Genomic DNA, 26,394 nt, shown 5'->3' on the forward strand with positions numbered 1-26,394 from the left:
TCCAGCTGCTAACACTGCACAGACAAAAAACTGGACCCGGTAACACAGTCGTGAGCTTTAACCAACTGGAACCGGGTTCATTTTCAAGGCCCGATGATATTATCCGGGTAGATGGACTTATAATATACAAAGAAAACTACATAGACGTATATATCTTATCTCTCGTTTCATAATAGACGAATCTCGTGTTTTGTAGAGAAAGCGTAACGTCGTTCAATCGTAACAGCGCTTTGGTCGATGCTGAAACTTCCACATGGGTTGCCTTAAAGGATTGGTCGTGATCTATCAAATAGGTTATATCAGTGGTGCGATAGAAATCTAATTATTGCTTCTTATTTTGAGATATCTTCTGGTACTTATATGATTCAATTCGAATGGAAAAACAGAATAGCAATTCCGGATACTATTCTTGAAGAACTTTAGTTTTCTCGCCCCATTTCCAAGGGTTCTCTCGACATAAAAAAAAAACAAAAAAAACTCAAAGGGCACCACCCAAATCGGAAGGAAGCCCCAGACGATTTGAGCCGGGATTACCTTTTTCAAATATTATGTCGTGTCTAGGGGTTCTAGAGAAAATTTGTCTTACTTTTCGTCAAGATAGACGGTGTTGCGCCCCTAATAGATCAATTTTTCTTGTACATTATTTGCAAAATTTTGTTGGTGACACAATGCGGGATTCGAACCCACAGTGTCTGAGTGATGGCGAGCTCCGGGTTTTCCAAGAATTAGCTCCGACCCGGAAGTACACGCTGACATGCAAGCGGTGCGTGCTCTGCACGTCTACACAATTCTCAAAATCTAGCGTGCCCACACTGTGTGTTTATGGATGTGTTCAGTTTACGCGTCGAAGGAGATAATGTATGGATTATTCTATTGTTTACTGCAGTTGTAGTGAACTGTTGTTTTGCTGGGAGGATAGTTTAGTGTGACCACTCATCACTTATTAAAACAAAAAAGTACAAAATGTTTTCTGCTGGTACTTCTCCTTCCTATAAACTTGTCGGGTTTGTCCATCATTGATTGACAGCTTTTGGACTGGTCCAGTTGCAAAGCTCTCCAGGAATGGAAATATCTGCTTGTTCTGACAACCTCTAAAGAGATACATGAATGAATATAGGAAGAAATTGATATAATAGGTGAGCAATTAATAAGGATATATAACCACAGGCACTTGAATATGGGCTTTGATAATGGATAAATATTTGATAATTTACCAGCGATACGTTAATCCTACTTTAATAGATCGCCATGTTTTATAATAAATTTACCCATGATGCAACGCGCGCCAGTCGTTTAGCTATACTATACAGAAAGGCTGGAAACGATCCTATCTCCGTAATGCTTTAATCTACCCGCAGTTATCGGGACAGATGACGTCACAGCAATCCCGAAGAGGCATCGCGAATTTTCAAAAATCAATTTTGTTGCCATTAAAAATCTTTAATGGAGCTAAAACAGTGTCAATGTTTCCAAAAAAATCATCTACAATTGAAATTATGGGCGCTCCTATATTTCAGGATTAAAATTGACACTAAGGACGTACTTCGGCAATCATCGGCAGTGTTCGGCTGTCCCGATAACTGCGGGTAGATTTAAGCATTACGGAGATAGGATCGTTTCCAGCCTTTCTGTATAGTATAGCTAAACGACCGGCGCGCGTTGCATCATGGGTAAATTTATTATAAAAAATGGCGATCTATTAAAGTAGGATTAACGTATCGCTGGTAAATTATCAAATATTTATCCATTATCAAAGCCCATATTCAAGTGCCTGTGATATAACTGATTTTCCTTGAGGCAAGTTAAGTGCAGTGGCTTCGTTGAAGTGTAGCGTAGGCTACTGATTAGTTATTAGTACCAAGTTGATTATATTGCAGTTTTATCAATTTATCATCAATATGTGTAAGAAGCAATCTTGCCACTGATAAGGTCGCCAATGACTAGAGAAAATCACCAGACAAGATTAAAAAAAAGATTGTGAATAAGCAGATTTTACAGATTTGATTTAAGTAGCCTCCGGATGATTTCATTGAGGCATAAAAATGATGCTGTGGCGATGTAGCCAGTCCTGTCTGTTACTCCTATACCTTAATAATTGATATATGTGTAACACTGCATTCTTGGTGTTGGCGCGTGACCAACAGTCAGTACCTAACATAAGGAGGGTTCATTTGGAGTTCAAGATATGCATCAGAAGTTTCTGGGGTGGATGAACCTTCACCTTAAAACAACAGGTGGTGAAAATATAGTATGGCAACAATCGGTGTCAAATGTGAAAGAATGAGTTAGTCTATAACTATATACTTGAGTCTTGAGTCTGACTTCATGAACTCATGGAATGAATTCGGAAAACAAAGATCAACTGATAATTTGGTTGTATTGACATTGAAAGATTCTAAAATGTATGTCAGCGGTGAAGTGTGTGTCACATGATAAAAGTCTAAACAGGCATTTCATCTATTATCTTGTCATTTGTGAGGGGAAATGATTTACCAGGCTGGTTTATACCGGTCATGAAACTTAATTTGAAAATGCCTACCATGTTTACTGAGTCCAGGGTCTATTTAAGCTTCTTTCCAACAATTACTGCCCTCATTTAATGTGATAGTCGGCAATCCGGTAACCTTAATTTCTATATCTCAGCACACATTAATTCAATATATTACCATTAGGCCTAAGTTTCACTGGGGTAAATACGAATTGTAGCACAAAGCAATGTTTGCTGTATGTGAAAGCATATTATATTTTTCTAAATTAGTGTATGAAAGTTATTCACGGATTATTATTGGTGAAACTGCAAGTGCGTGGTTAATGCAGTGCTTTTTTATGATGGTATCTATTTTTAGCTTTAGTTCATGGAACTAGGTGAAGTTTAATAGTCGACGACGTGCAACATTGCATGAAGCTATTGTATACGTCCCTACAAAACTCGTTTTTTCCCCAGCAGTCTTTGCATAAAAACCTTTGTGGCGTAACGAAGACTCCTTATATTATGTATTTGATTGACTAATCCATTTTTCTCGACATAAATCAGTTCTTGGTAAATCAAATTCAAAGAATGTTCTTTCTCTGCTTATATCGTCATTTAGTTGGTTATGTTGAAATCAACCATAGCCTTAGGCTACGTATTTGGAGTTAGAAATATTTGATTTCAGTACGTAATATTCAATATTACAGAGTTGAAAGATGGATCTGTCGAAGAAAATGATACCAAAATTTGTGGACCTGGCTCGTACATCTACAAAAATTAGGGCGACCGCAGTTGTTTCGCCATTTCGTCAGCAAGATGGCGCTCGTAGATCACTGATGCGGCAAAGGGCCACGGACGCTTCGGCGCAGAAATTTCAAGATAATACCCGCGTTGTGACCACGTTCTTTAATCAAAGCGCGATTGACGTCGCAGCAGCCAAGGTAAGAATGAACCATCTACAGATCTTGGGACTTGTTTAGTAGAGTTAGATTCAAGGCACTACGATTGGAAGCCAGCTTCAGTGGAAGTGATTTACCTGTCCAATATGCTTAAAACACGATTTCCAATATGTCAAGTCTATGAAATCCAATGCTTCCCAGAGATTTGAAAATCATTAGAAAAACATTTACAGTTTGTGTTATTTCTTATTTTCATAATATATACGTGTATTCAGAGTTTATTGTTTATTTGCTAATAATTATGAATGAATGTTTTTTAGGCATCTGTACGGCTTACACCTACAACAATGCTTTATGCTGGCAGAACACCTGACGACTCACATATGTTGGTAAGTACGTGGGATATTGAAATTTAGTATGCAACAGACAATACGCTATAGATTCCTTTAGACTCTTGCGTCAGCCATGGTTCTTATTTTTAACCCTTTCAAGTCTAGTTGTACGTAGACAGCAATTTGAATAGATTCTGGCTACATGCAAAAAACAATAGATCATAGACTAAAGACCCAACTCCCACCGGCCCCTAAGCCTTAGGTCAACAGTGTCATTTTATAAGGACAACCTGCCGATTTTAATGAGATGGCTATGAATTCATTCTCATTGAATATTTTAGAGAAGTGCACAGTACTTACATAAAGAACTACCTGTAAGAATAGCTCATAGGATCACAGGATTTCGAAATCTCCCTTTCATTGTCGGTTGCAATCCGACAATCTTGGCTGTTGTAAGTATAAACAAAGTATTGGGAAATCTTATCAAAAAGTTGTTTCATAATTAGGCCTAATGCTTTTTGAAAACCTTGTATTCTGATCTTATTTTAAGTAAATACCAGTGTATATTCATAGACTTGATATCAAAATGCATTTATGATTTCAGCATGAAATGTACATAAGAGCATTTAAGATGCTTTCGGAGTTTCCTGCTGTAAGTACTGGTCTCGTATTCCGACCAGAGTTCTGCCCTAAACTGAGTTGCTGAGACAATTCTCTCATTTCTACAGATAACTGGTTTCAAAGTTGAACAACAATATAGTCGTTTACTACAAGATCTTTTAGAAGACTATAAAGACGTTGTCACTTTACTCGCAGAAGGCTTCAGTGAATCCCGTAAACATATCAAGGTGAGTTATGCTTGGTTTTTGGGATATAACAGGCTAGCAGCGGTTTTCAAAATCAATTTTCCTATTGTGTGAGATATATTTCAATCTTTGACCGATAGATCTGTTGAACTAATGGTAGTCGGACTTCGAACTGGGTTATTGATAGAAAAATATCCAAAGTTGATTTTATTTCTGAAAATGCCCTTGAATTTTCGGTCAAAGAACGCATGTGATTGTTGAAAAATTGTTGGACTTAATGTTTAATGAAGTGCAAGAACTCTTCACATATCTATTTAGTACATAAGAGTATGTAACTTACTGAAATGTTTATAGTCCCAACGTTACTGAAGAAGCCAGAATTACTTCTTTTATAGGTTGCATTTTTTAATGACTAAAATAGATTTAATTTGTGGCTAAAATTAGAATTATTAAGCCTAGATTATTATCAATGAAATGTGGTTGTTTTGATGATTTCTATTTTGTGTATGATGATTTCAGGATGAAGCGATGGTTAAAACGTTTCTCGATCGTACGTTGACGTCTCGTCTCGGTATACGAATGCTCTGCGAACACCACCTCGCTTTACACGATAACAAACCCAACCACGTCGGCATCATCAACGTGCATTTCTCACCGAAATCTATAATCGAGAGAAAAGTTGAATTCAGCAGGTACAGATAAATATATATATATATCAGGGGAGAATCCCGCAATAATGACGAAAAAACAAAGACCGAAAATGTTCCTGGAGCTAGTAGTTTATTCGACGTTTCAACTATTTTCTAAGTCATCTTCAGGAATACTTTTCATTGTGGGATTCTATTGACATAATCGTCACAACACAGATATAAGGCCTATTTATGAACACTCGATTAGTACATTCGAGTATGCAAAACGTTTTTATGAGCATGGATTATGTCATAATCCGTCATTTTTATGAACATTGGTTATCATAATCGATTAGCATACTCAGCATACTCGCTCGTCGAGCAAGTATGCCGATTATCTAATCCAACCGATATGGTGTTCTCGGTAGAAGTCGCTGCTGAGTAGGCCATAATTGAATAATTTCTACCTGGCGTTTTTATCAACCAACATACCCGGTTATGCTAATTGACACTAATCGGCTATATAATCTAAATAGCTAATCTATTTCGATTTTGCTGGTTCATAAAAAGGCCTATAGTGTTTTATCAATGGTGAACAGATAAATATACTCTGACATTTTTTCGGTTGATCGAATGCGGTTTATCCTTAAACAGCTTTATTCTTATTATTCAACAGACGAATATGTGAAATGAAGTACGGACATGCTCCACAAGTAATTATAAATGGCCATATTAACGCGACATTTCCGTACATTCCGCAACCATTGGAATATATACTGGGAGAACTACTCAAAAATGCGATGAGGTACGAAAAGCTCAGTTTTTCCTAACGCCGTCGGAATTTCATCGCTGAACTCCGTAATTCGACGCTTTATTATCAAAATTTCAGAGCAACACTTGAATACCACGCCGATAGTCCTCAGATGCCAGATGTACAGGTTACTATCGCCAGTAATGATGTCGACTTCGTTATCAAGTAATTACTGAAAATTAGTTCATTTTCGATGAAATTGGAACTAGATTTTTAGAATTTTGCTTGTCTTTCTTATTTCAGAATATCGGATCGTGGAGGTGGAATACCGCATAACATCGTTCAAAGAGTTTTCGAATATCATTTCACAACCAGCGGTCAAACGGACAATCAGAACCATGATGGTGGACTTTTCGGGGAGATCATGGAGAATAGATCTGCTGGGCCAATGCATGGGTAAATGATGTTTCAATTCTACTTGCACATTGACATCCGTCACTGTTATTGTATATTTGGTTAACTTGTAAGTCTATATATTTTTGCCTTGGGATAGTTGGACTGCGTACTGATCTATCTGTTAAGCAGTATGCTTGCTGGTGCAAAATATTTCGATTAGAAATGATAGGGTTTTAATGGCAGCCATGTATGTTATTTACAAGATATTTTGCACTATAGGTTGCTTGAAGATGATACCAATTTGATAGATTACTATAAGTAAGCCTTATATAAGTTCATCTAACCATATATAATGGAAGACTCAGATTATATTCCATATGCTTAAAAAAGAGCATCTTCATAACCTTATGTGCCGAGTATAAACAAGTCTCGATTCTACATGTATTTATGATTCTCTTAATACCTATATAGGTCAACCAGTTCAACCTCAATGTATATGTATGGGTATGTGCTGATTCATAGTAGTTTTCTCTGCACTTTGAGCAATTCTTGGTTTATAATGCATTTTTATTGATAATCCGTATATTCCGTAAAAATCATACCATGCATGTACATACGACGAGAGGAAAAATCTTACTATACCTTTACCGCAGTTTCCTGTTAACGAATGAATTAAATCGTCTATTTACATAACTATCGTTGATTTTATGAAATTCATCGGTTTTGGTTAGGAACAGATCTTACATTGCGATTTACAAAGTTGGTAACCTTTGCATGTTGTAATAATGTAGATCGCTATGACATACCGGGGTACATGAGCTTCACTAAAATTTCATATAATTCTAGCATCACATCCTTGTTCACCATATATTCATCAATGATCACCTATTTTGATAACAGATTATAACAAAAATTCTCATAGTTCACAAACATAGTTGATAGAATTTTTTAAGTGGACTCGTCTTTTTCATTGATTTTAACCATTTCTATTATTTCAGGTTTGGTTTCGGGCTCCCGGCGTCTAAAGCTTATGCTGAGTATCTCGGTGGAAGTATCAGCATGGAAACGTTGCAAGGTATTGGAACAGATATTTACCTAAGACTGCGTCACATTGATGGCAAACAGGAAAGCTTCCGTATTTGAACATTGATCAAACCAACATGGAGAGGGAGCAGACGACCCTCCCTGTAAATCAATCACAATGAAACCGTATGCTTTTATGTTCTATAACTCTCCAGTTTGGTAAACACAGGTGTTTAAATTATCAAAGTAGTTAGAAATATTGCGCGACTTTGTATTTTTAATTTAAGTTGATGAAAAACAGGTCCAATGAAGTAGAGAGGAATCTACTTCTATATTTTTATATGCACCTTGTCCTTTGCAACAATGCTGCACATTCTGAAATGAAAACTGACTCTAAGGTGCTCGTCTCAAATTTCAAGACAAAAAATGATTCGTACAGGGTTTCTACTGAGCAGAGAATCCTGATTCTTCTTGAGAGTCAGGGAATTAAGAATTTTTGTTGTCTTGTTGCTCTTGCTGTTGATGAGTTTTCGAAAGAACCTTCTAAGAAACACTCACTGAGGATATCTTATAATTCTTTTAATTAAGTTTTGGTTGAGGGTCAGAGAAAAATCAAGAGAAATATCAGAGAATTTTGAATTCTCTGATCTGTAAGAACCCTGTTCACATTTTTTCATAGAAAACCATTTATGTATAATACTTCAAAACTAATGATGATGAATGACTTTTTGTTCTGTGTGTATTAATACTTCAATGTGTTTGTTATGATTTTGATTCATCAAGGTTACTTGATGACTAGATATATAGGGCTATTATATAGCACCAAATAGAAATTGTAAGATTTAGAGGTTTATTTTGTTAGATGTATGTATTAAGCATTGAATTATCAGTTTGCTTTGCTATTTTGCTTATAGATTTATCATATATTTAATGTATTTTCTGTGCAGTGTATATCGGAATGCTATTTGTAAATATTTTTCGAAGTAAGCTAAGCTTACTATTTGTTGTCTTTTGATTGCATTTCACCAGAAATTATGAGTATTGTTGTTCAATACTAGTTTCTGATTTTATCATAATAACGTATCGTTCTATTATTTTTCTCAGGTTAGTTAAATTCAAATTTGAATCTTTCCTTTGTCTCACTCTCCTAGTGTGCCTCAAGCCTGATGTCGTAGATCACTTCCCTTGTGCATAATGTTCCATTGCTTTGTAGATGTAGTATATATATATATATTTCTTAGTATGCTGGCAGAGAAACAGGTATTTGAAAATGATTGCATTGTCGATCTTCATGTTTGATGACAAAATGATTTTAATTTGTTGAGGAACATTGAAAAAAGTAGTCAAAACGTGTAAATACAGTTAATTCTTTTCCCATATTATTATGTACAAATGTGCTTTTAATGTTACGAATTGATACAGTGTGAAAAATCATTGTGAAAATTTATTAATTTCCGGTGGTCTCTAATAAGTAATAAATTTATAGCTCATAGTTTATATATTGTTGTTGCTTTCTTTTAATATCTTAAGACAGGAGTTTTGAAGCTTTATTTGCCAAAAAGCTGTTTTAAGGCCTACACTTAGGTAAATCTTCAATACATCCTCCTGTTTTTGGCTAGAGTTATATAACTGGAGTGGCAACATCAATAGCAAGTGTACTTACAAACATTTGTATCATATGGTTTCGATTGGGCTCTACCTATTCTGGAAGGTCGAGCAGCGCATCCCAAAGCCACACTCCATTGGTGGTCATTTGATAAATCAATCCACTGCTATATTCAAATAAATTCTCATTACCACTGTTGTAATGTGATATACAGGGGGAATATTTGGGGAAACTCAAACTCATTGACAAAGGTCAACCAAGATACTAGCCTTAAGGAAATTTGAGCATCAAGATTCACTCGGTGGTAACACTTTTTCATTTGTTTCCATTCGAAACTAACTTAATTTGAGGCTAAATTGTGGGAAAAATGCCTAATTTTTATCCCAAATATGCTAGTTGCGTAATTGCTAATTCCTCTGTGCTGCTAATTTCCAAAAATGAATGCGTAAGTAGTCCCAGGACCTGACATTTGCGAGAGCCTTACAAGATGTTTTCATGAAAATTTCTAGTTTCGTGAAAAATCGAGCCCCCAGAGACATGGGTGGCTACGGGCCCGATATATCAGTGAATCCTTGTACTATGAATTGATACACGCCTGACATGAATGACAACAGAACACAAAGTTATTTGTATGAAATTTTATTGCTCTTAACTGCGTAATAAGTTAGTATCATAATGGTTTTTAAAATCACAGATTATTAAATTTGAATTATCGCATCACTGAATTCATGTACAGAAGTATATCGATCAAGCATTTTTTGATTAGTTGTGTGCAGCTTGGATGGATTACATGATCTTGTGTAGCAGTATATTCTACAACCCTGCATATATTTTAGAAAGCACCTTCTAATTGATAAAACTACATAAAAATAATAATAACCTATTTACATTCTTATAATAAAATACTGGTAAATTATGAAAGAATTTATACTTAAAGAGTACGGTAATGATTTCTCCTACACAATGCATGTAACCCAGAGCTCTGAATGTCAGAACCTTACTTGTTTATATCTATATAACAAGAAAGACTTTAGCGCCCAAATCTGTATGTTTTGATTGGTGCATCATTTATCGACCATTTTCAAATTTCGATACTTTTGATTTATTCTAAAAGTATTTTCATAACAAGATTCGACCCTTGATTGAATGAAGTTTTGAGTACTTCAGAATTAAGTAGATAACCATGATTTTCTTTGTATACATATATGATTCCATCAAATAATTCAAGAAATATAGTTTTGAATGAAAATAGACATTATCTATTATTCATTGTTATGACTAGGGGGAGGCCTTCTGGTTTTTTGCTTGAAAATTTGGACTATTAATGCCCGCAGAAAGTGTCTTAACTTACTAAAATAAGATAACAAAAAATCAAATTTTGTTAAATCTTTACCTTCTAAAAATGAAATAGAATTCTATAGCGAAATATCAATTAAAATAGAACTAAAGAATAAAATCTGCCGAAACAATTGAGAATCAATTCATCACATTGATCAAGCCATAGGCAGCGATGTCTAGGTAAAAACTTATATCTCCAATAAAACCTTTTATATGCTGTACATATGATTAAGCACCAGCAGGTATGTTATTCATAACATAAGTAACAGAAATACCTTCTAATTTACAATTCTATGTATTACCAAAACATGCATATATTTATTTCACAATTACTGGGGAGATTGAGGTGGAGCTCTGTGAATATTGCACTCATGGTTTCGGAATTTTCGATAAAAGCTTTGAACGTAAGTGAAAACGCATTTCCAATCGGGTGTTTTCATACGCACCATATCCTCAACGTCTAAAAGTGGGGCGATGTCTGCATATTTTCTGAAATTTGAAAAATATTCAAACTGATGCATTGTTCATAAAATAAACCAGGATGGCCTAAGTAGTCATAAAACTACTTTGATTACACACGTAAACTCTAATGCTTCTGTACTCACTCTGCAGTTTCAAATGCTAAAGTGAAATTATATCTTCGCTTCTTCGGATTCAACTGAGAATAGTCAAAAGCTTCCGGATGGAAATGATGAATTAATGCACAAAACGCCATTCCATCAGCCCAGCAGCTCGAAAAATTGGTAAGACTGACATTCTGCAAAATGAAAACTAACGTATTTGACAAACTTATACGAAATACAAAAAAGCTCTTAATCAGGCATTCTGTTACAGTGATTTTCTTTAATCAGGTAAGTAAAAATGATTAACTTCAGAGCAAAATTAACAGAAATATTCAAAAGATGTAGAATGTATGATCATTTATACGGTTTAACATGACAAAAAAACTTACAATTAGAATACTATCAAACAATGTTACTATAGAAATAGAGAACCTTATGAATATAAATAATCAGTTAATGCATTGACGACAAGAAAGAAATTCCCATCATTAGTTATATTAATAGAATAATCATATCACGAATATGTACAAGCCACTAATACCCAAGAAGAAATCTAAACATATTGAAGATCCTAAAGAAAGGAAATACTCCACAACTATACATTTAAATATATATAAATGCATAACATGCAAACATCACAAAATATTAAGCAAAATACAAAAAAATCATGCGAAAGTCACACTGGAAATGGATATTACTGGCTACGATACTTTGAGTACAGATTCAAAAACCATGAGACTATGGAATTTTAAAAATCTGTGCTTCATTTGGAAGCTAATTGTTCCTCTAGAAGTTGCTTGTTAGAGTTTTTGTTCAGTTATCAGTGAAGAATAATCAAAGATTGTCCTTAAACAGTGAGATCTTAATTGTCTAAGAATGTCACAGTTGCATTTTTTTTCACAAATCATTCATGTAGCTATTTGCAGTGCGTTTTTAGTTTTCTTGAAGCACTGTGCACCACTACTATCACAGTTAAGCCAATACAAACAATACAAGGAATCTCAACATCGCATGCAGGTAACAACAAATCTCTACTATAGGGGGCGTTACAGTAAAATAGGAATACCTCATATTGTTTAACCATAGCCGCGCACCAACTGAGTAACATTTGTTTAATGGTACTCGGACTACGTTGTACACCAACCTTACCACCTCTACCTCCAGCACCGAGAAAACTGAGAAAACAAAATTATTAGTCAATAATGTCTTTAGAGCTTGGTGCGATGATCGTCAGTGTTAATATTGATCACTTAAAGCTGTAATTAGTATAAAGATTTGACAATATCATCGAGTTAATTTATGGATAGTGTCAAAATACAAGTACAAGTGTATGTAGCTAGTCAATGTTGACATCAATTCATAAGCGATGTTTATAGTAAATCAAAATTAATTTGAGAAAAACATCCACTAAGCAAAAAACCAAGTGAACAAACTTTCAAAAATTCATTTTTGCAATACAGTTGCCCTTTTCTACAAATTTACCTGACCTATTAATCACAAATTTCCTAGATTTTCTAGATTTTCCATGAAAAGAAATTACCCTAGGAAAACTGGTCCCATGTATAATGACACTGTTATGCTATGTGAAAATTGATGAATTATGCCAGTTCTGTTTAAGCAGTGAAATGCTATACACTGTAATACTTTGTGTAAGTAAGATACGCGTTTTATGATTTTCATAGATAAGACATTATACAGTTAGCATAAAACAAAGTGCTGATTATCAATTTTGAAGTTTGTCTGGTATTCTGTTAGTGATCAGTTTGGGTTAGACAAGGTAAGGGAACCTATTAGATGTGGTGAGAGCTATAATGAATATCAAGATTGAAACCCTGATTAAATTCCCTGATTATTAGAAAAAAAATAACAAATAGATTAGCATCTTGTGTGAATTTCAAGCATAGAGAAAAAGGATTTATTTGAATAACTTTTTCATATTTTTATACCTCGTAACCTTCAGTGTTGCGTTTTGCAAAGAGCAGCACGTCCTGTTTGATAGTGTTTGCATTCCTTCGAATATTGCCAAGAGGCAAGAAAGCTATTGGACTAGAGAAGAAAAATACGTTCATGCAGTTACAACGATAGAGACCCCCTGAAGTCTATAGAACGCGCTGTAAGTATGCGCTTCAATTAATAATCTTCTCAGTACATGCAAGAAAGAGAAATAAATCGTCAATAAGATAAAGTCTACAAAACAACTGCATGCAATAGTAGTGTTATTCAACTGTATCCATTTTAAATATCATCTGTTAATGATAAAGATAAATGCCTGAATAATCAAGTGAAAGCATTATTACATATGAAATATGTTTTTATAGGCGACTTCATCTATAAAAGGAGCGAATGATGTATGGAGTTAAAAGTCTAATTATACTGGCGAACAAAAAAGTAAAAGTCCTAGTTTGAAAAATAAAGTATGGAAGTCATATTTGCGTATCAGTTAGTCGATTAATGGACCCAAAATGGATGGCAGGAAAGACTAAAGTTTTCTGCATGTCGTAAAACTTGTAACTAATAAGATTCCCTAAAGAAGCATGACAAATTCATAGATTAAAAATAATGGGAATGGCTGAACTTTTTGTGGTGAGATATATGACTGATTAAAGGCTGTGCATTTGCTTGCACAATTTTATTTACTGAATTGTGTTACTATTGTTCAAGCTGGGTAATTGATTTGTACACTATATTAATCTTTTCAGTTATATATATTAAATTATCATTGCTATGTGCTGTGACACATTGTATTTTCATTATATTTTTGGGACGAAAATTTCGAAATTTTCTTCTCTTATTCTATTACTTGATATGAACTTAATTCACAATTTAGAGAAATAAATCAAGTTTTCATAACTTACTTCGGTTTTTTACCGGCATCAGGGTTAGCAGCAGTATCCATTTGTTTAAATGCAGCCATTGCACCTCGAGCTCCTGTAGGTTTGGCTACAAAGAAACCAAATATAAAATTTCATTAGAAATTCATGCGTATGAAAATTTCTTAGCCACCATCTTCATTTCAAAAATGCCTTAATAGGATTTCCAGCTGCAGAAATGATTTTTCTACAAAAATGAGTTTGATATGAAAAATAACTGGTAATAAGCACTTTTTGAATCACGAATTGTGACACTAAGAACCATTTCACGTCTTATTCCTGCCATTTTTTTGATGATACTAATACTGATACAGAGGTTACTGTACTGAGGAACCTCTTATCAGATCTAATAATAATCTATTAAAAAAAAAATCGTCCGCTATTGTATCTATGTGTACATAATTACATGTGTTTAATGTTTACATAGTTATACCTCAAATGCAGTAGCAAAAATCGTTTAGAATCTTTGCAGATCTTGATATTCTGTTGGGGGAGGATGGGGATAAGGGTACGTGCAAACTATACATATAACATGTAGTGATTCTACGAGGTTTTTCAGTGAAAATGACCTATGAAACGTCAAGCTGCTCTTCATATGAAGCTAATTTCATCAGAAATACCTTGAAAAATCGATCCGAACTTATTTCCTATCAACATTAATACAGAATATCAAACAAATTACTCACATATTCTAGCCTTACCTGTAATCGCATGTTTTAAAAATTATCTACCGTATATCAGTGATTTAATGGAAGGGTAATCGACAAACTTTTTACGAACATGGTTGTAAGTATGAAGTGCATATGAACAGAGCGAAGGATGTATAAGGTGCGTGGAATACAGGGTTTTTAGTACCTCCCCAACTTTGCGTTTTCTCTTCTCGTTTCGTGACACCGTCTTTGCTGCTCCACGATTCCATTTTGACTGTAACTTGTCCCGACGTCTTCGGGCCGCTTGCGTTACCAAGCCGTTCGGCTATCTTGTTAGATGTGGTGTCTAAGTAAAAAACAAACCGAAAGCATTCCATTTACGCATGCTGTAAGATGTAACAAAGTAAATAACAACAACGTAATCAGTGTTAATGTATAGATTCAAAATTTTTCGATGGAAATATTCACGGATGAAAAATCTTCTTTTTTTCGATAATCGAATATTCTACAATATTCTTATCGCTAGTAATGTTATTATTTGCTAATCATGACTGAAGCAAGAAGTGACTATCGTATCTAATCTTTCAGATTACGATCAAGATGCAAAATGAACTTTTTTTTAATATTTGTGAAGTTTGTCTTCTATGTCTAGAAAATCTATACATTAACTCACTGAATCCAGTAACATGCAATTTAAATATAACAAATACATGTAACTTATCAACCTGATAGATATGAATAAATAATTTGTGAAGGACATATCTAATCTACTTGATAGAATATATTGTTCTCAAAATTCATGATTCATGCATTTTTCACTAAAGTAAAATAAGTGTTTTTTTTTATGTGACTCAACACTAGTGACTCGACGCAAGCCATCATATAGGTTTCGAAAAATTTCATTGGTCATTCCAGTCACTTGTGCAATTTACATGTACTTGTGTACTTTATAGCAAGTTCGCCTTGAAGCCTGATTTGTTACTGATGGTGCTCAGCCTTATTTCTCAATCACAGCTGCCACTGAGGGTGCACTGTGCATTTTACAATCAAAACATTGAACATTTTCGCGATTTTATCATTCAGTGCAAGACAATATTTTCCACACACGATGCGTAATACCATGCATGAATGATGAATATCTTTAGGTCCTCACCTGCGGCGCCGTAAACAGTGCCACCAAATCCTGCAACAGATGAAGTTGTCTTCTGAGTTCTCGTAGTAACTGTGCTGCCATCTACAAAACGAAATAGGATTACAACATTACACAATGATTCACTGATAAACAAAAATCACGAGAACTGGAGGCTGATTTTAAGTTTAGTTACGGGGTCCTGATCCCTGCATTCCCTTCGAGGTGGCTCTTTTTTTGTCAAGACAGATACATGTATCATCAAAACCTGCAAACTTTAAGAAAACAACTTGGAAAGTTAATGTGAATATTTTTACCTTTCCCTTTTTGAGTAGTAGTTGTAGTAGTAGTTTTAGTTTGTCCACCCGGGGTATCAAACGTTTCCGTCGACGATTGAGTCTCTTTTCGCGCGATTTCGTCGTAAGCTTGTAATTTCTTTTGTTTCGCTTCATCGGCTTGTTTATGTTTCATTTGTAATAATCGCTCGGAAGCTGATCCCAAACGATCGGATGTAGGAGTCGAAGCCTATACTCACGCACACGCGGTGGAAGAAGAAAATACAGACAGGTTTAATCAATCACAAAACACCTAAAATCAATCAATTCAAACTGGCGTATAGTGAGATGAAAGCTATTTTTTCTGTTTGTTAAAAATCAGCGTTGAAAGACCAGCTAGCATGTGTATATAAGTAAACTTTAAAAAAGATAACCAAGTTTTGTTTGCATTACTACAAAACTAATAAATTTTTCTAATTACTATGTGTGGTTTCTATTTTCATACTGAACATTTCAAGGATATGTAGATCGACAATAGCAGACGGAAATATGACGAGAAACATTGCTGCTTACTATTTCATGAATATGCATTAACTCCTTTTCTTTTCCCTCATCAGCTCGTTTCTTAGCTTCTAGAACATGATCTTCCTGGAAGCGTGGACCAGAACGTACGCTATCCGGTGCTTTAGATATATTCTGGTATTGCTGCAGTTTTTCTTGCCTGTCAGCTTCCGCTAATTTTTGACGTCTTTGAACCTCATCCTCATCCCCATTTCCTATTAGAAAACCAATTATGTTCATTAGTGATTTTCATTTTCATTCCATGGATTTTATAGTACCAGTGATCAGCTTTGATTTGTGCTCATTACCTCGGCTAGAATCACGCACTTCACGGATTCTTGTACGAATTACTTTTCTTTCCTCGAAATCTTGAGAATCGTTGAGCTGAAAGATATGTATAATAATCAGTTTCACCACGTACGTAGATACCCGTGTGAAATTCACAGATCTTATTTTCGAAGAGCCATCGAATCAACTTATTCAGACTTATTTATATATCAGCCCTTGACACGGTTTTAAAGCATTACACACTGTCAAACTAAATACACATGTTTGTAACAGAAAAAAGTTACAATGTCCATAAAAAGAACAAACATGTGATTTGTGTAGCTGAAATTTGTGTGACATCGAAGTAAAACTGAAGTGATCCTGTAAACAAAATAGTTTTCTATCTGCTCATGTCAGATAAGGTACTGGCAATCATGGACTCCGAAAAATTCAGGCTTTCAAAATGAAGTCTATTCATATACCAGTATCAAAATAGCAGAAAACTTCAATTCCCTGACATTTATATAGACATATTTTTTCATTCAGTAAAAAGTAAAACCACTGTCTTGTTGACTTTGTATTCAGTTGTAAATAACAAACCATCTTTCGCTCGCTGTCAACAGTTGTTAAACATATGTCTAGAAATTAATGCTGTTGTTGCATGATTATGTAAGCACGTGAAAGAATTATTATACATCAACACCTGTAAGTTTGAAGATAGGAACGAAGGTAGATAGGTGCAAACGTCGCTTAACCCCTAGACTTTACAACCTCAAGTTGATACTTTTTGCCAAAATTACGGCAGCTTCAAGAAATATATCGTCTGCCAGCACACATGGTCTCGTGAAGACTATTTATTGGACTGCTTTATTATATTTCTTTGAATAATTTGCCAGTAGAAAGTTTTATGGTGCTACATACAGAAATATAGCAAGGGGCCACATGCTCAAAAGAAATAAGTCCATAGATTTTTCATGAAATTTTTACATAGTGAAAGCGGTAAGTGCATGGTACATGAAACTGGAGAGATATGCATCTATGCACCGAGATGTTGCACTAGTGAGAATCACATTTTATCACTCAATCGCAATTAAAGAAATTCTATAATCAACAGAGAATTTCTATCAGTCTATTTCATCTGTTAATGTAATCAATGTGAAATACTGCAGCGATGAGACTGATTCCTGCCCGGTAATGTAAACCACAAGAAACACTAGTGTTAGTGATGAAAACATAGATTTCAGTGAGGCAACTACTTCGGATGATAACATACTTCGATCTTAAGAACCCTTGATTACATGCATAATGCACTAGCTGTATGTCGAAGTTGCATTACTACATTTCCTTTTCCCAAACTCAATTCCATAAATTCCAGTTTCTAATAGACTCACCATTTTTTGTAGTGTAGCCTCATCAGTTATTGATGCAACAGCAGCCATGGTTATATTAGATGATTTTGTAGCCTCGGGCCACTGAAATTACAGGACAAAAATATACAAATTTAGAATTATTAATCAGTTTTTTTCACAGCATATCACAGTTATGTCTATATCTTAAAATGACTTCATTGGTTGTAATCTACCGGGCAAACTAAATTTTCTAACCTTCTCTAAAAAAAGTAGGAAACAGCATCATCAATAGACGTTTCAACAAATAAGCAATTAATCTCAAATTTGCGTACAGTAGTTCATAAGTTGAAAAAATGCTGCACTAACTTCACTGATGAAAATTTCAAAACAAGTTTTATCCATTGAAGTTGGGCCTACGTTTTAGAACAACCCAATAAATTCTATTTATGAAAGCAATCAACTCAAAATGGATCATTAATATTTGCCTGTAACATTCCTAGAACAACGGCGCGTTATACTGAAAGTGAGTGGGAAGATATTAGAGATACCTGGAACAAACAGTTCAGGTTTCAACAACGTTTTCCAAGGGGAGAGAGAGAGAGAGGGAGGAGAGGAGAGAGAGAGAGGGAGATACATCATTTCCTATACCTACTGTATTGTACACAACATATCTCAGACACAAGTTTACGATGCGAACAAGTCAGCTAACGATGTAAAATCTATTTTTTGCCACCGAAATGATATTCTTAATATTCAACATTTAACAAGCGTGCAATAGAAAATCTCTAACACAAAGTATTTTCATATCGTTGTAGTACTATAATGCAAAGTATCACTAAAACTTATCTGAGCGGAACAATTAAACTTATATCAAAACCGGGGAATTCTCCCCAATTCTAACAGTGACAAGAGGAATACGCGAAAAACACCTAAGAAATAACTTACACGTGTGAATACTGTGACGTTAGTTAAAACAGACAATTGTAATTCAAGAGAATATTCATTTCCATAGTTTGTAGAAATTTGTGTCAAGTAGATGGTTATAGATATTTGTTCACCTGTCTAGTAGGTACAGTATGACTTCAACAAGGCCTTCATGTGGCTGTTCTGTATTTGATTTCTAAACCTAACATGTGCTGAAACTAACCCCTTTAATATTGATATTATTAATTTCTCCTTGACATTCATCTGTTGGCCGAACATATGTAATTCATATATTGATACATGCAACTAATAGTGTACACACATATACGTGGAATAATTAGTTATGAGTTGAAGAATATTTTCCTGTCCTCAAAATGACCCCTAAACTTGTAGTACACAATGATAGATTGCAAAAGAACTTTCAATTAATTCTATTCAAAGATTTTATGATTTAAAACTGAAGACATTTCTTAACTCAAACACAAAAATAGCATTTCTCTCACTAAATTGTTTTGCACTGATCGTAAAGAGCAAATCATTAGAGGATTGGTTTCCTGAATTTGTGGGTCTCTGATGCCCCAGGATGTGGTGACCTCATAAAAAACATTTATGCTGCTTGCCGGTATCTTGTGAGTTTGTCCAAGCTTCCAGCTATAGTGCACCAATATATACATACATATATAAAAAATTCAGAGTACCTTGAGACTTTAACTTGAAGAAAAGATTCTCACCTGAATACTAGAAAGAATTATTAGTGAAAATGTCCCTTGAAAAATGTGTTAAACAACAAAATCCTTCAGTTACGCAGGGAGCAACAAAATATCCTTTACAAATGCAACATTGTCAGAAAAGTTAATGCTGGCTACGAGAAGGAAGGCGGAATCCTTTACTGGCTATAAATAACTATGAACGTTTGCGGTACAACTGCCATGAACCATCTTAGCAGATACCGGTCGTTCTACCAGGGCCTTGCAGGAGCTAAATATATAACACACTGGAGTGAGAATTTATTACGATCGGTTTAATATGAGCTGTTTATTCTTACCTGGCCAAAAACATCAATTTCCTCTCAAGGCTCTACATACATCTAAAATTTCAATCAAATCTGATTACTTTATCTAACTCATTTCTTAGACAGAACCTTCTAATCTATCATTCTTAGTATCCTCCTGATGTATGAACACCATCTTTGTCAATCATTCCAACTTTCATGCAACAATTAAGCTGATTTAGAAATCGAAAGATAACAATATCTTACTAAGGTATTGCTTTTGAGTTCGAGCTTTCTATCAGCACAATCCTCATCATAAAACAATTATTTCAATATAAAACTGTACCTTAACTGATCTACGAAAAGATCTGAGCAAATTAGTCCTTTATATGAATGAAATGTCTCTGTACTAGTTCTTACTAGGTTTTAGCAGCGTGTGGCGTATGACAACAGGCTGTGTGATACATACACTATTCTGAGGACTACTTCAGTTTTGAGAGCAGTTATACTCTGATAAAACAGCTCTCGAGTTGAAGATACTTCAGCGCATGAGCAGCAGATATTGTCACCTAAACGACCATGAATAATTCAGCAGTGTCATTGGTGAAATGAACTAATTTACACTGATACAATAAGTTCAATTTTTTTTGCACTTCACTTCGGAATGAAAATTACGATTTCTGAATATATATTTGGGAAACTTAAATCCAGGCCTCAATTTTTGTTAACGGTAAAAACTTGATAAAAATGTGCATCTCAACTCTGGCTAACAACGATTGAAAATTTAGTTGCAGCCTATTTCATCCTAAAAATTCTAAACTAGGAAAAACCTATCGACAATACAGGTCAATTAAGACAAATCTACTATCCTGGCTTTGATCTTATTTGATACCGAAATAAATAGGCTAGAAAAAATAATCATACCCAGCAATAAACATCAAGTTAATGCAATAATAAACCTTTCTCAAGCACAGGATGCTATATCATCACTAGTGTAATATAACATCAATATAAATGACCTCGTCATCCTAAATACATAAAAAGTTATCCAGTGCATTTTCCTGAAATAGATGCGCCAAAAAAATTCATTTCCAGATAAAATGGATGTAGTATATGTACTCACGCGATCTTTGATGGATTGACTGCGATGAAGTTTTGTCGCCGTCGATGATGATGGGGCCACAGGTCTTCTCTCTGATTCCACACGCTTCAACGATCTCGAATTGCCATTGCGTAACTTATCGAGAATGTCCTGAATACCGCCGATTTTCTTCTCGACAGGGTGTACCTCGGGTGATTTTGTAGCGAAGACATTCAATGATTCTGAGTTGTCCTTTTTGATAGTGCTATCTGAGTTATCAAGCTTTTTATTGTCAAGAATCACAGCAGAACCATTTTTCAAGGTTGGAATTTTTGCTGTGATGTTAGCATTTTCGATTAATGAACTGCTTTTAGTTTCAATTTTGACAATATTGCTGTTGGGTCCTTCATTGTCTTTCTTATTTGGCACAATATCTGTTGACTCGGTAGATTTGGAATGTGAATTCACAATTATTTTAGGAATTTGCTGGATGATTTCTGGAATGATTTCTGGTTGGACAGGTATATCTATTTTTTCAATATCACAGTATTTGTCATTGTCTTTTTCTGCAGCAATTTTTTCAATGAAGTTTTCATTGTCTCTATTATTGTTATCTATCTTGATTTCTTTCGCTATTTTCATATTTTTTCCTGCATCCTGAGGTTTTTCTTCAGCTGAAATTACATCAATGGAAACCCCTATAAAATTCATTCCAATATTACTGCGTGCAATGAGTATTTTCAGAGAGTATCATTAGATGGCAGGACATACTGATAAGTCATATACTTACTGATAGTGAGTTTGGCAGTAGACGATGTTTCACCTTTTACATTTTTAACTTCGATTCTATACTCTCCTGCATCAGCAGCTTCCAATATCTTGATTTCTAATTTTGCCACTGGATCTTCAAAACTTTGAATGCAATTCGTCGATGATTTTAACACTGTACCATCTTTATACCAGTAAATGAATGGCTGAGCTTCAGTGATAATTGTACATTCCAGAGTTAGACTTTCCCCAACTTTACGTGTTTGCGGTTGTAATCCTTCTTTGATCTCAGGAGCTAAAAGTTTTGATTTCACCGGTGGAAGCATTATTATTGACTGTCTCCTTGGACTTTCATCTTAACAAATAAAAACATGGCACACATGTAATACGTACAGACTGACACCTGTCATGCAAGACCAAAAAGTCAAATTAACTTCATAGCAAAGTACCTTTTACAATGAGTTGTGCTTTGGAAACAGCTTTTCCAGCTAGATTCTCTGCGACGCAAGAATAAAACCCGGTATCTTCTGGACAAGCCTCTTCAATAATAAGCCGAGCGTTGAGGCCATCGTACATTTGTTTGAAATCAGCATTCGGACGGATAAGAATAGCATTCGGACGAGATTCTTCATTTTTATACCAGGATACCTGAGGATGTGGTTCTCCAACAACTTGACAAGAGAAGCACACTCGTTGGCCATCTTTAGAAGATATTGACTTCAATTCATTCAAGAAGTCTGGCGGACAGGCCATAGACATATCCAATTCTGAAAGAAAACACCTTTATATTTACAAAGGTTTTTACATATATACCTGAAGATTTCATGAAAAGATCTCTGAAAGAGACAACAAACAGCTAACAATTTGTGGTTTGCGAAATTTTCCGTTACCTGTAACAGTCAACGTAGTCTCCGTTTCAACTTCAAATTTCTTGTTCTTTATTATACACCGATAAACGCCGTTGTCATGTAATTTACACTTTTTAATGATCAGTCGAGCTGTTTTATTTTCGATGAATTCCTGCTCGTGTTCATCCGATGGAATGATAATCGATTGATTCCTATACCACCAAATTGTAGGCGTACTCTTTGTCAGAACAGAGCATTCTAACGTTGCGGACTGCCCTTCTTCTACCGTGACCTCCGATAACAAATCAACAACCTCAATTGAAGCTGAAAATCAGGCACAGATTAAAGTGAATTTTTCATATAAGCTATTCACTATTCAGTTGAAATACACCGTCATAGAAACTCATTTCTATTTTACTTACAATTCTGTTGATCATTTTCGATAACTGCTTGAAACTCTTCATCGGTAATAGCCGGTAGTTTACTTCCAGTGGCCTGAAAAATAATCGTAAGTTTAAACGACAGCCCAGCAGCAAAAAGAGCAAGACTCTAAACATATAGAATACATCATAACATACCTGTACACCAGTGTCAATGGATAAAGGTGATTTCTCAGTTTCAGTCGGTTTTTGCATGCTGAGTTTTTGAGTGTATTTATCTCGTCTCGATTCTCCGGCTGTTACCGAAGTCGCCTCAATCTCTTTCACCGATTCTTCTTCGACATATTCCGTTCCATCGAGTACTGTTACCGCTCTTTAAAAAAACACATACGAATACTACACTGTTACTACAACAATCCTTCGTCAAATTGATTTTAAATTGTTTAATGAGAAACAAGAGATGAAAGCGATGTTTTTGACCAGCTCGGGGCATTGAACATTCATCGGAATAGACTTTCAATGCAGGAATGTTTGAATGCTTATAAAACCTAGTAGAAAGCGCGGAAATATTTGCGAACAAGCTCAGACATTTAAGTACATTTATTATCCAGGGATCACGATCGGTAAATTGATCTTCTGATCTGATTAACCAGTTAATAAACAACAATTCAAATCGTATAATGGTAGTTATTATAGGTCAAACTTGTTCTGAAGATTTTAACTCCTGTAAACATAAACCCTCCCAGGGTATCGAAACTACACAAAAAACTGACCTGGACCAAATCTAGATCTACTTAGAAAAGTAGCCATCGAAAATTATAAACAACTTATGAAGATATTTACCTGGATTTGACAGCACCGGTCTCGGTGTAAAGCGATCCGACTCGGCTTAATTTCTGTCGTAGATATTTTCTCTCTGTTTCAGCGTACTCTTTTCCCGATTTCGTACGTGATAATTTTGTGACAGTCGTGTCTTTCTCAAAAATATCTGATTTGCTCGGCGTTCTCGTTTGTCGAATTCGTAACGTGATTTTTTCGTTTTCGTCTGGAGATTTTTCAATTGTGAGTCCTCCATCTGGAGTTGAAGAGACAGATACTCGACCTGGACGCCTTTTTTCACCGTCTGCCCCATCTAGAATTACAAACAAAATAAAGTATTCATCAAATCTTCTAAAACTTTCTTTAATTTTTCTTCCTATCCTCAAAATGATATAGAATCCAACAATGAGAAAGAAAAACGAGTCTGCAATGTTTCCTTGAGCTGATTCCACGTTTTCACTAAATCCCGAAAATAATCTTCAAGAATACGACAATGATCATTTTCAGTATTCCCGGAGGGAACTATTAAGATATGATGGAAACGTTGAAAATAAAAATTAGCTCAATGAAACATTTCATACTTGTTTTTCTTTCCAATGTCAGATTTTATAGTTCTTATACTTATACTTTCTTAAATCCGACATCATTTTGGTCCAAGAAGAATCCATTTCAACACCTAAGATCTTCAGTGTTGGAATAGAAATTTTTTGGTTTCTAGAAAATTGAATTTGACTTCCCAATTCAATATGGTCACCATCTATGGAATACTAATAGAGCCTGTACCTTTCGCTTGTGATTTTAGGTCTCGTATTGCTCCACGGATTTCTCTTCTTCTCTGTACGTCATTAGTCTCACTCAACTGAAATCAGACAATTCATACCAGAACAATGGTATTCGTGCCGGAAAATAAACACAATTGAATCCAATTATAGCAAAACTTAAAACATTTATCTAACGTCAAGAGTAAATGCCAATGACCCGAGGATACTGTCACTGAACAAAAATGCCGTAGTTGAAATGTTCATTCATTTGGTACTGCGTGTGCACTGGTTTGTGATTAACTACTTCATTCTTAAGTGACCATTTCCGTTTTATAAAAACATTTATTCAAGTGCAAATTTTACACAGAATACCCCTGCATATCGAGTTCATTAATTATGTTTTCAGACACACATAAACCTATATAGTGACACATTTCGTTGACTTGTTTCTCGCCCTATATAGGACAGTCTGGTATTTTTTGATTTTAGACATTCAAATTCTTGTGTTATGAATATGGCTACATCTGTGCATGTAACATATTATTAACTCTATGTAAGATAATATACGACTTACCATTTTCTTAAGCACTGCTAATTGCGTGATTTCTGATAAAATCTGATCATTTTGTCCATCTCTCTGCTCTGCTTGCTTATCCTTCGACGTTTCCTCATTCGGTGCTACGCTATCATCAAAAATCTCATCAGAATCTTTAGTTTCTGGAGTATCACTTGTAAACGTCTCATCTGACTCGATGTTAACAAGATCCAAGAATGCTTGATTGAAATCCACCGCATCAGTAACTTTAACTGCTTCTTTAACTCCAGTTACATCAGAACTGTTGTCATTTTTCTTATTTACAATTTCGACTTTTTCATTTTTATCAACACCGACTTCTTTATCAATACTTATATCTCCATTAAGCGTTGAAGACTCTTTCTCTACTGTTGGCACAGTTTCGACGGAATGCTTTTTAGTAGAACTACTAACTGAGGTAGATGAATTGGAGGACGGCTTAAACAACGATTTAACTTTATCAAATACTGATTGCTTTTGTTCAGTTTTTGGCTTACTGTCAGATGGAACTTCATCATCTTCATAACCCGCAATTATCGCTTTAGAATCATGAGTTTCATCGTTAACACGTTCATGATTATTTGCGTCATTCACCGATGTATTCAATTTACCCTCATCTTTTTTACCAGTTGTTATTTGCTCGTGTTCAGCTGGTGAAACGACTTGCGCCAGAACGGATGGAGAATTATCAATGATATAAATGCTGCCAGTCGTGCTTTCATCCCGTTTTGAATCTGAACACGATCCTCCGCTTGTAACAGACACGGACGATGATGATCGGATATTTTTTCCAACGGAATAAGAATCTACCGTTTTTGAAAGTTCAGCTTCTCGATTCAACTTACTCGAAGCGGTAATTTGAATCGGATTCGGCAACTTCTGCGCTAAAACCTTTGATTTCGTTTCAGGAGTGGAATCATCATCATCATCATCATCATCATCATTGTCATTAGAATCATCATCATTATCGTAATTTCTCACGCGGGAAACCGGCCGCGTCACTGAAGCCTTTCTATCAGCGTATACTGATGTTTTAATCGTTTGTTGGGCAGGTTGTGATTCTGCGTTCGACTTCTTCAGTTTTAAACTCTGGGTTCGTCGTACGCCGGGACCCATTATTTTCGGCGCAGGCGTCGCTGTTTTCGTTTCCTCCTCATTCGATGCCGGTTTTTTATTCGATCCGAAAACGTTTCGTAAATTTGCGACGGTTCCCGATTTCATCTCTCCGTTAGACAGCTTCAAACTATGAGTCCGTCGCAGAGTGGTTGCCGCTCGTTTCGGCGTTTCATTCTCCGCGTTGCCGACGTAGCTTCCGGTTTCGATTTTGCGAAAAC

The 26,394-nt window shown here is 35.2% G+C and overlaps 2 protein-coding genes across 4 annotated transcripts; one reads left to right on the forward strand and one right to left on the reverse strand.

Annotated features, from left to right (window-relative positions):
• Nucleotides 1-743: 743 nt before the first annotated feature.
• Nucleotides 744-8,790, forward strand: LOC141899801 (branched-chain alpha-ketoacid dehydrogenase kinase-like). 3 transcript variants are annotated; one of them, XM_074786333.1, is made up of 13 exons: nucleotides 744-1,136; nucleotides 3,178-3,411; nucleotides 3,690-3,758; nucleotides 4,043-4,153; nucleotides 4,306-4,353; nucleotides 4,430-4,549; nucleotides 5,027-5,199; nucleotides 5,813-5,941; nucleotides 6,026-6,112; nucleotides 6,191-6,343; nucleotides 6,563-6,601; nucleotides 6,755-6,787; nucleotides 7,282-8,790. In XM_074786333.1, the coding sequence occupies exons 2-13, from the start codon at nucleotides 3,187-3,189 to the stop codon at nucleotides 7,424-7,426; spliced, it is 1,332 nt and encodes a 443-aa protein (XP_074642434.1). In that variant the 5' UTR covers nucleotides 744-1,136; nucleotides 3,178-3,186; the 3' UTR covers nucleotides 7,427-8,790. The 3 variants fall into 3 exon arrangements, with proteins under 3 accessions (XP_074642434.1, XP_074642435.1, XP_074642437.1); XM_074786334.1 differs by lacking the exon at nucleotides 6,755-6,787; XM_074786336.1 differs by lacking the exons at nucleotides 6,563-6,601; nucleotides 6,755-6,787.
• A 770-nt stretch (nucleotides 8,791-9,560) lies between these two features.
• Nucleotides 9,561-26,281, reverse strand: LOC141898240 (uncharacterized). Its single transcript, XM_074784067.1, has 20 exons — nucleotides 26,042-26,281; nucleotides 25,061-25,951; nucleotides 24,509-24,584; nucleotides 23,750-24,038; nucleotides 23,105-23,279; nucleotides 22,949-23,021; nucleotides 22,569-22,850; nucleotides 22,128-22,445; nucleotides 21,701-22,033; nucleotides 20,953-21,584; nucleotides 17,957-18,037; nucleotides 16,607-16,682; nucleotides 16,311-16,513; nucleotides 15,780-15,987; nucleotides 15,487-15,567; nucleotides 14,539-14,679; nucleotides 13,669-13,753; nucleotides 11,880-11,988; nucleotides 10,856-11,007; nucleotides 9,561-10,739 (listed from the first exon to the last, which is right to left on the reverse strand). The coding sequence occupies exons 1-20, from the start codon at nucleotides 26,279-26,281 to the stop codon at nucleotides 10,580-10,582; spliced, it is 4,605 nt and encodes a 1,534-aa protein (XP_074640168.1). The 3' UTR covers nucleotides 9,561-10,579.
• Nucleotides 26,282-26,394: the final 113 nt, after the last annotated feature.

This window comes from Tubulanus polymorphus, chromosome 2 (assembly GCF_964204645.1).
Source record: "Tubulanus polymorphus chromosome 2, tnTubPoly1.2, whole genome shotgun sequence".
In the NCBI taxonomy this organism is placed as follows: Eukaryota; Metazoa; Nemertea; class Palaeonemertea; order Tubulaniformes; family Tubulanidae; genus Tubulanus; species Tubulanus polymorphus.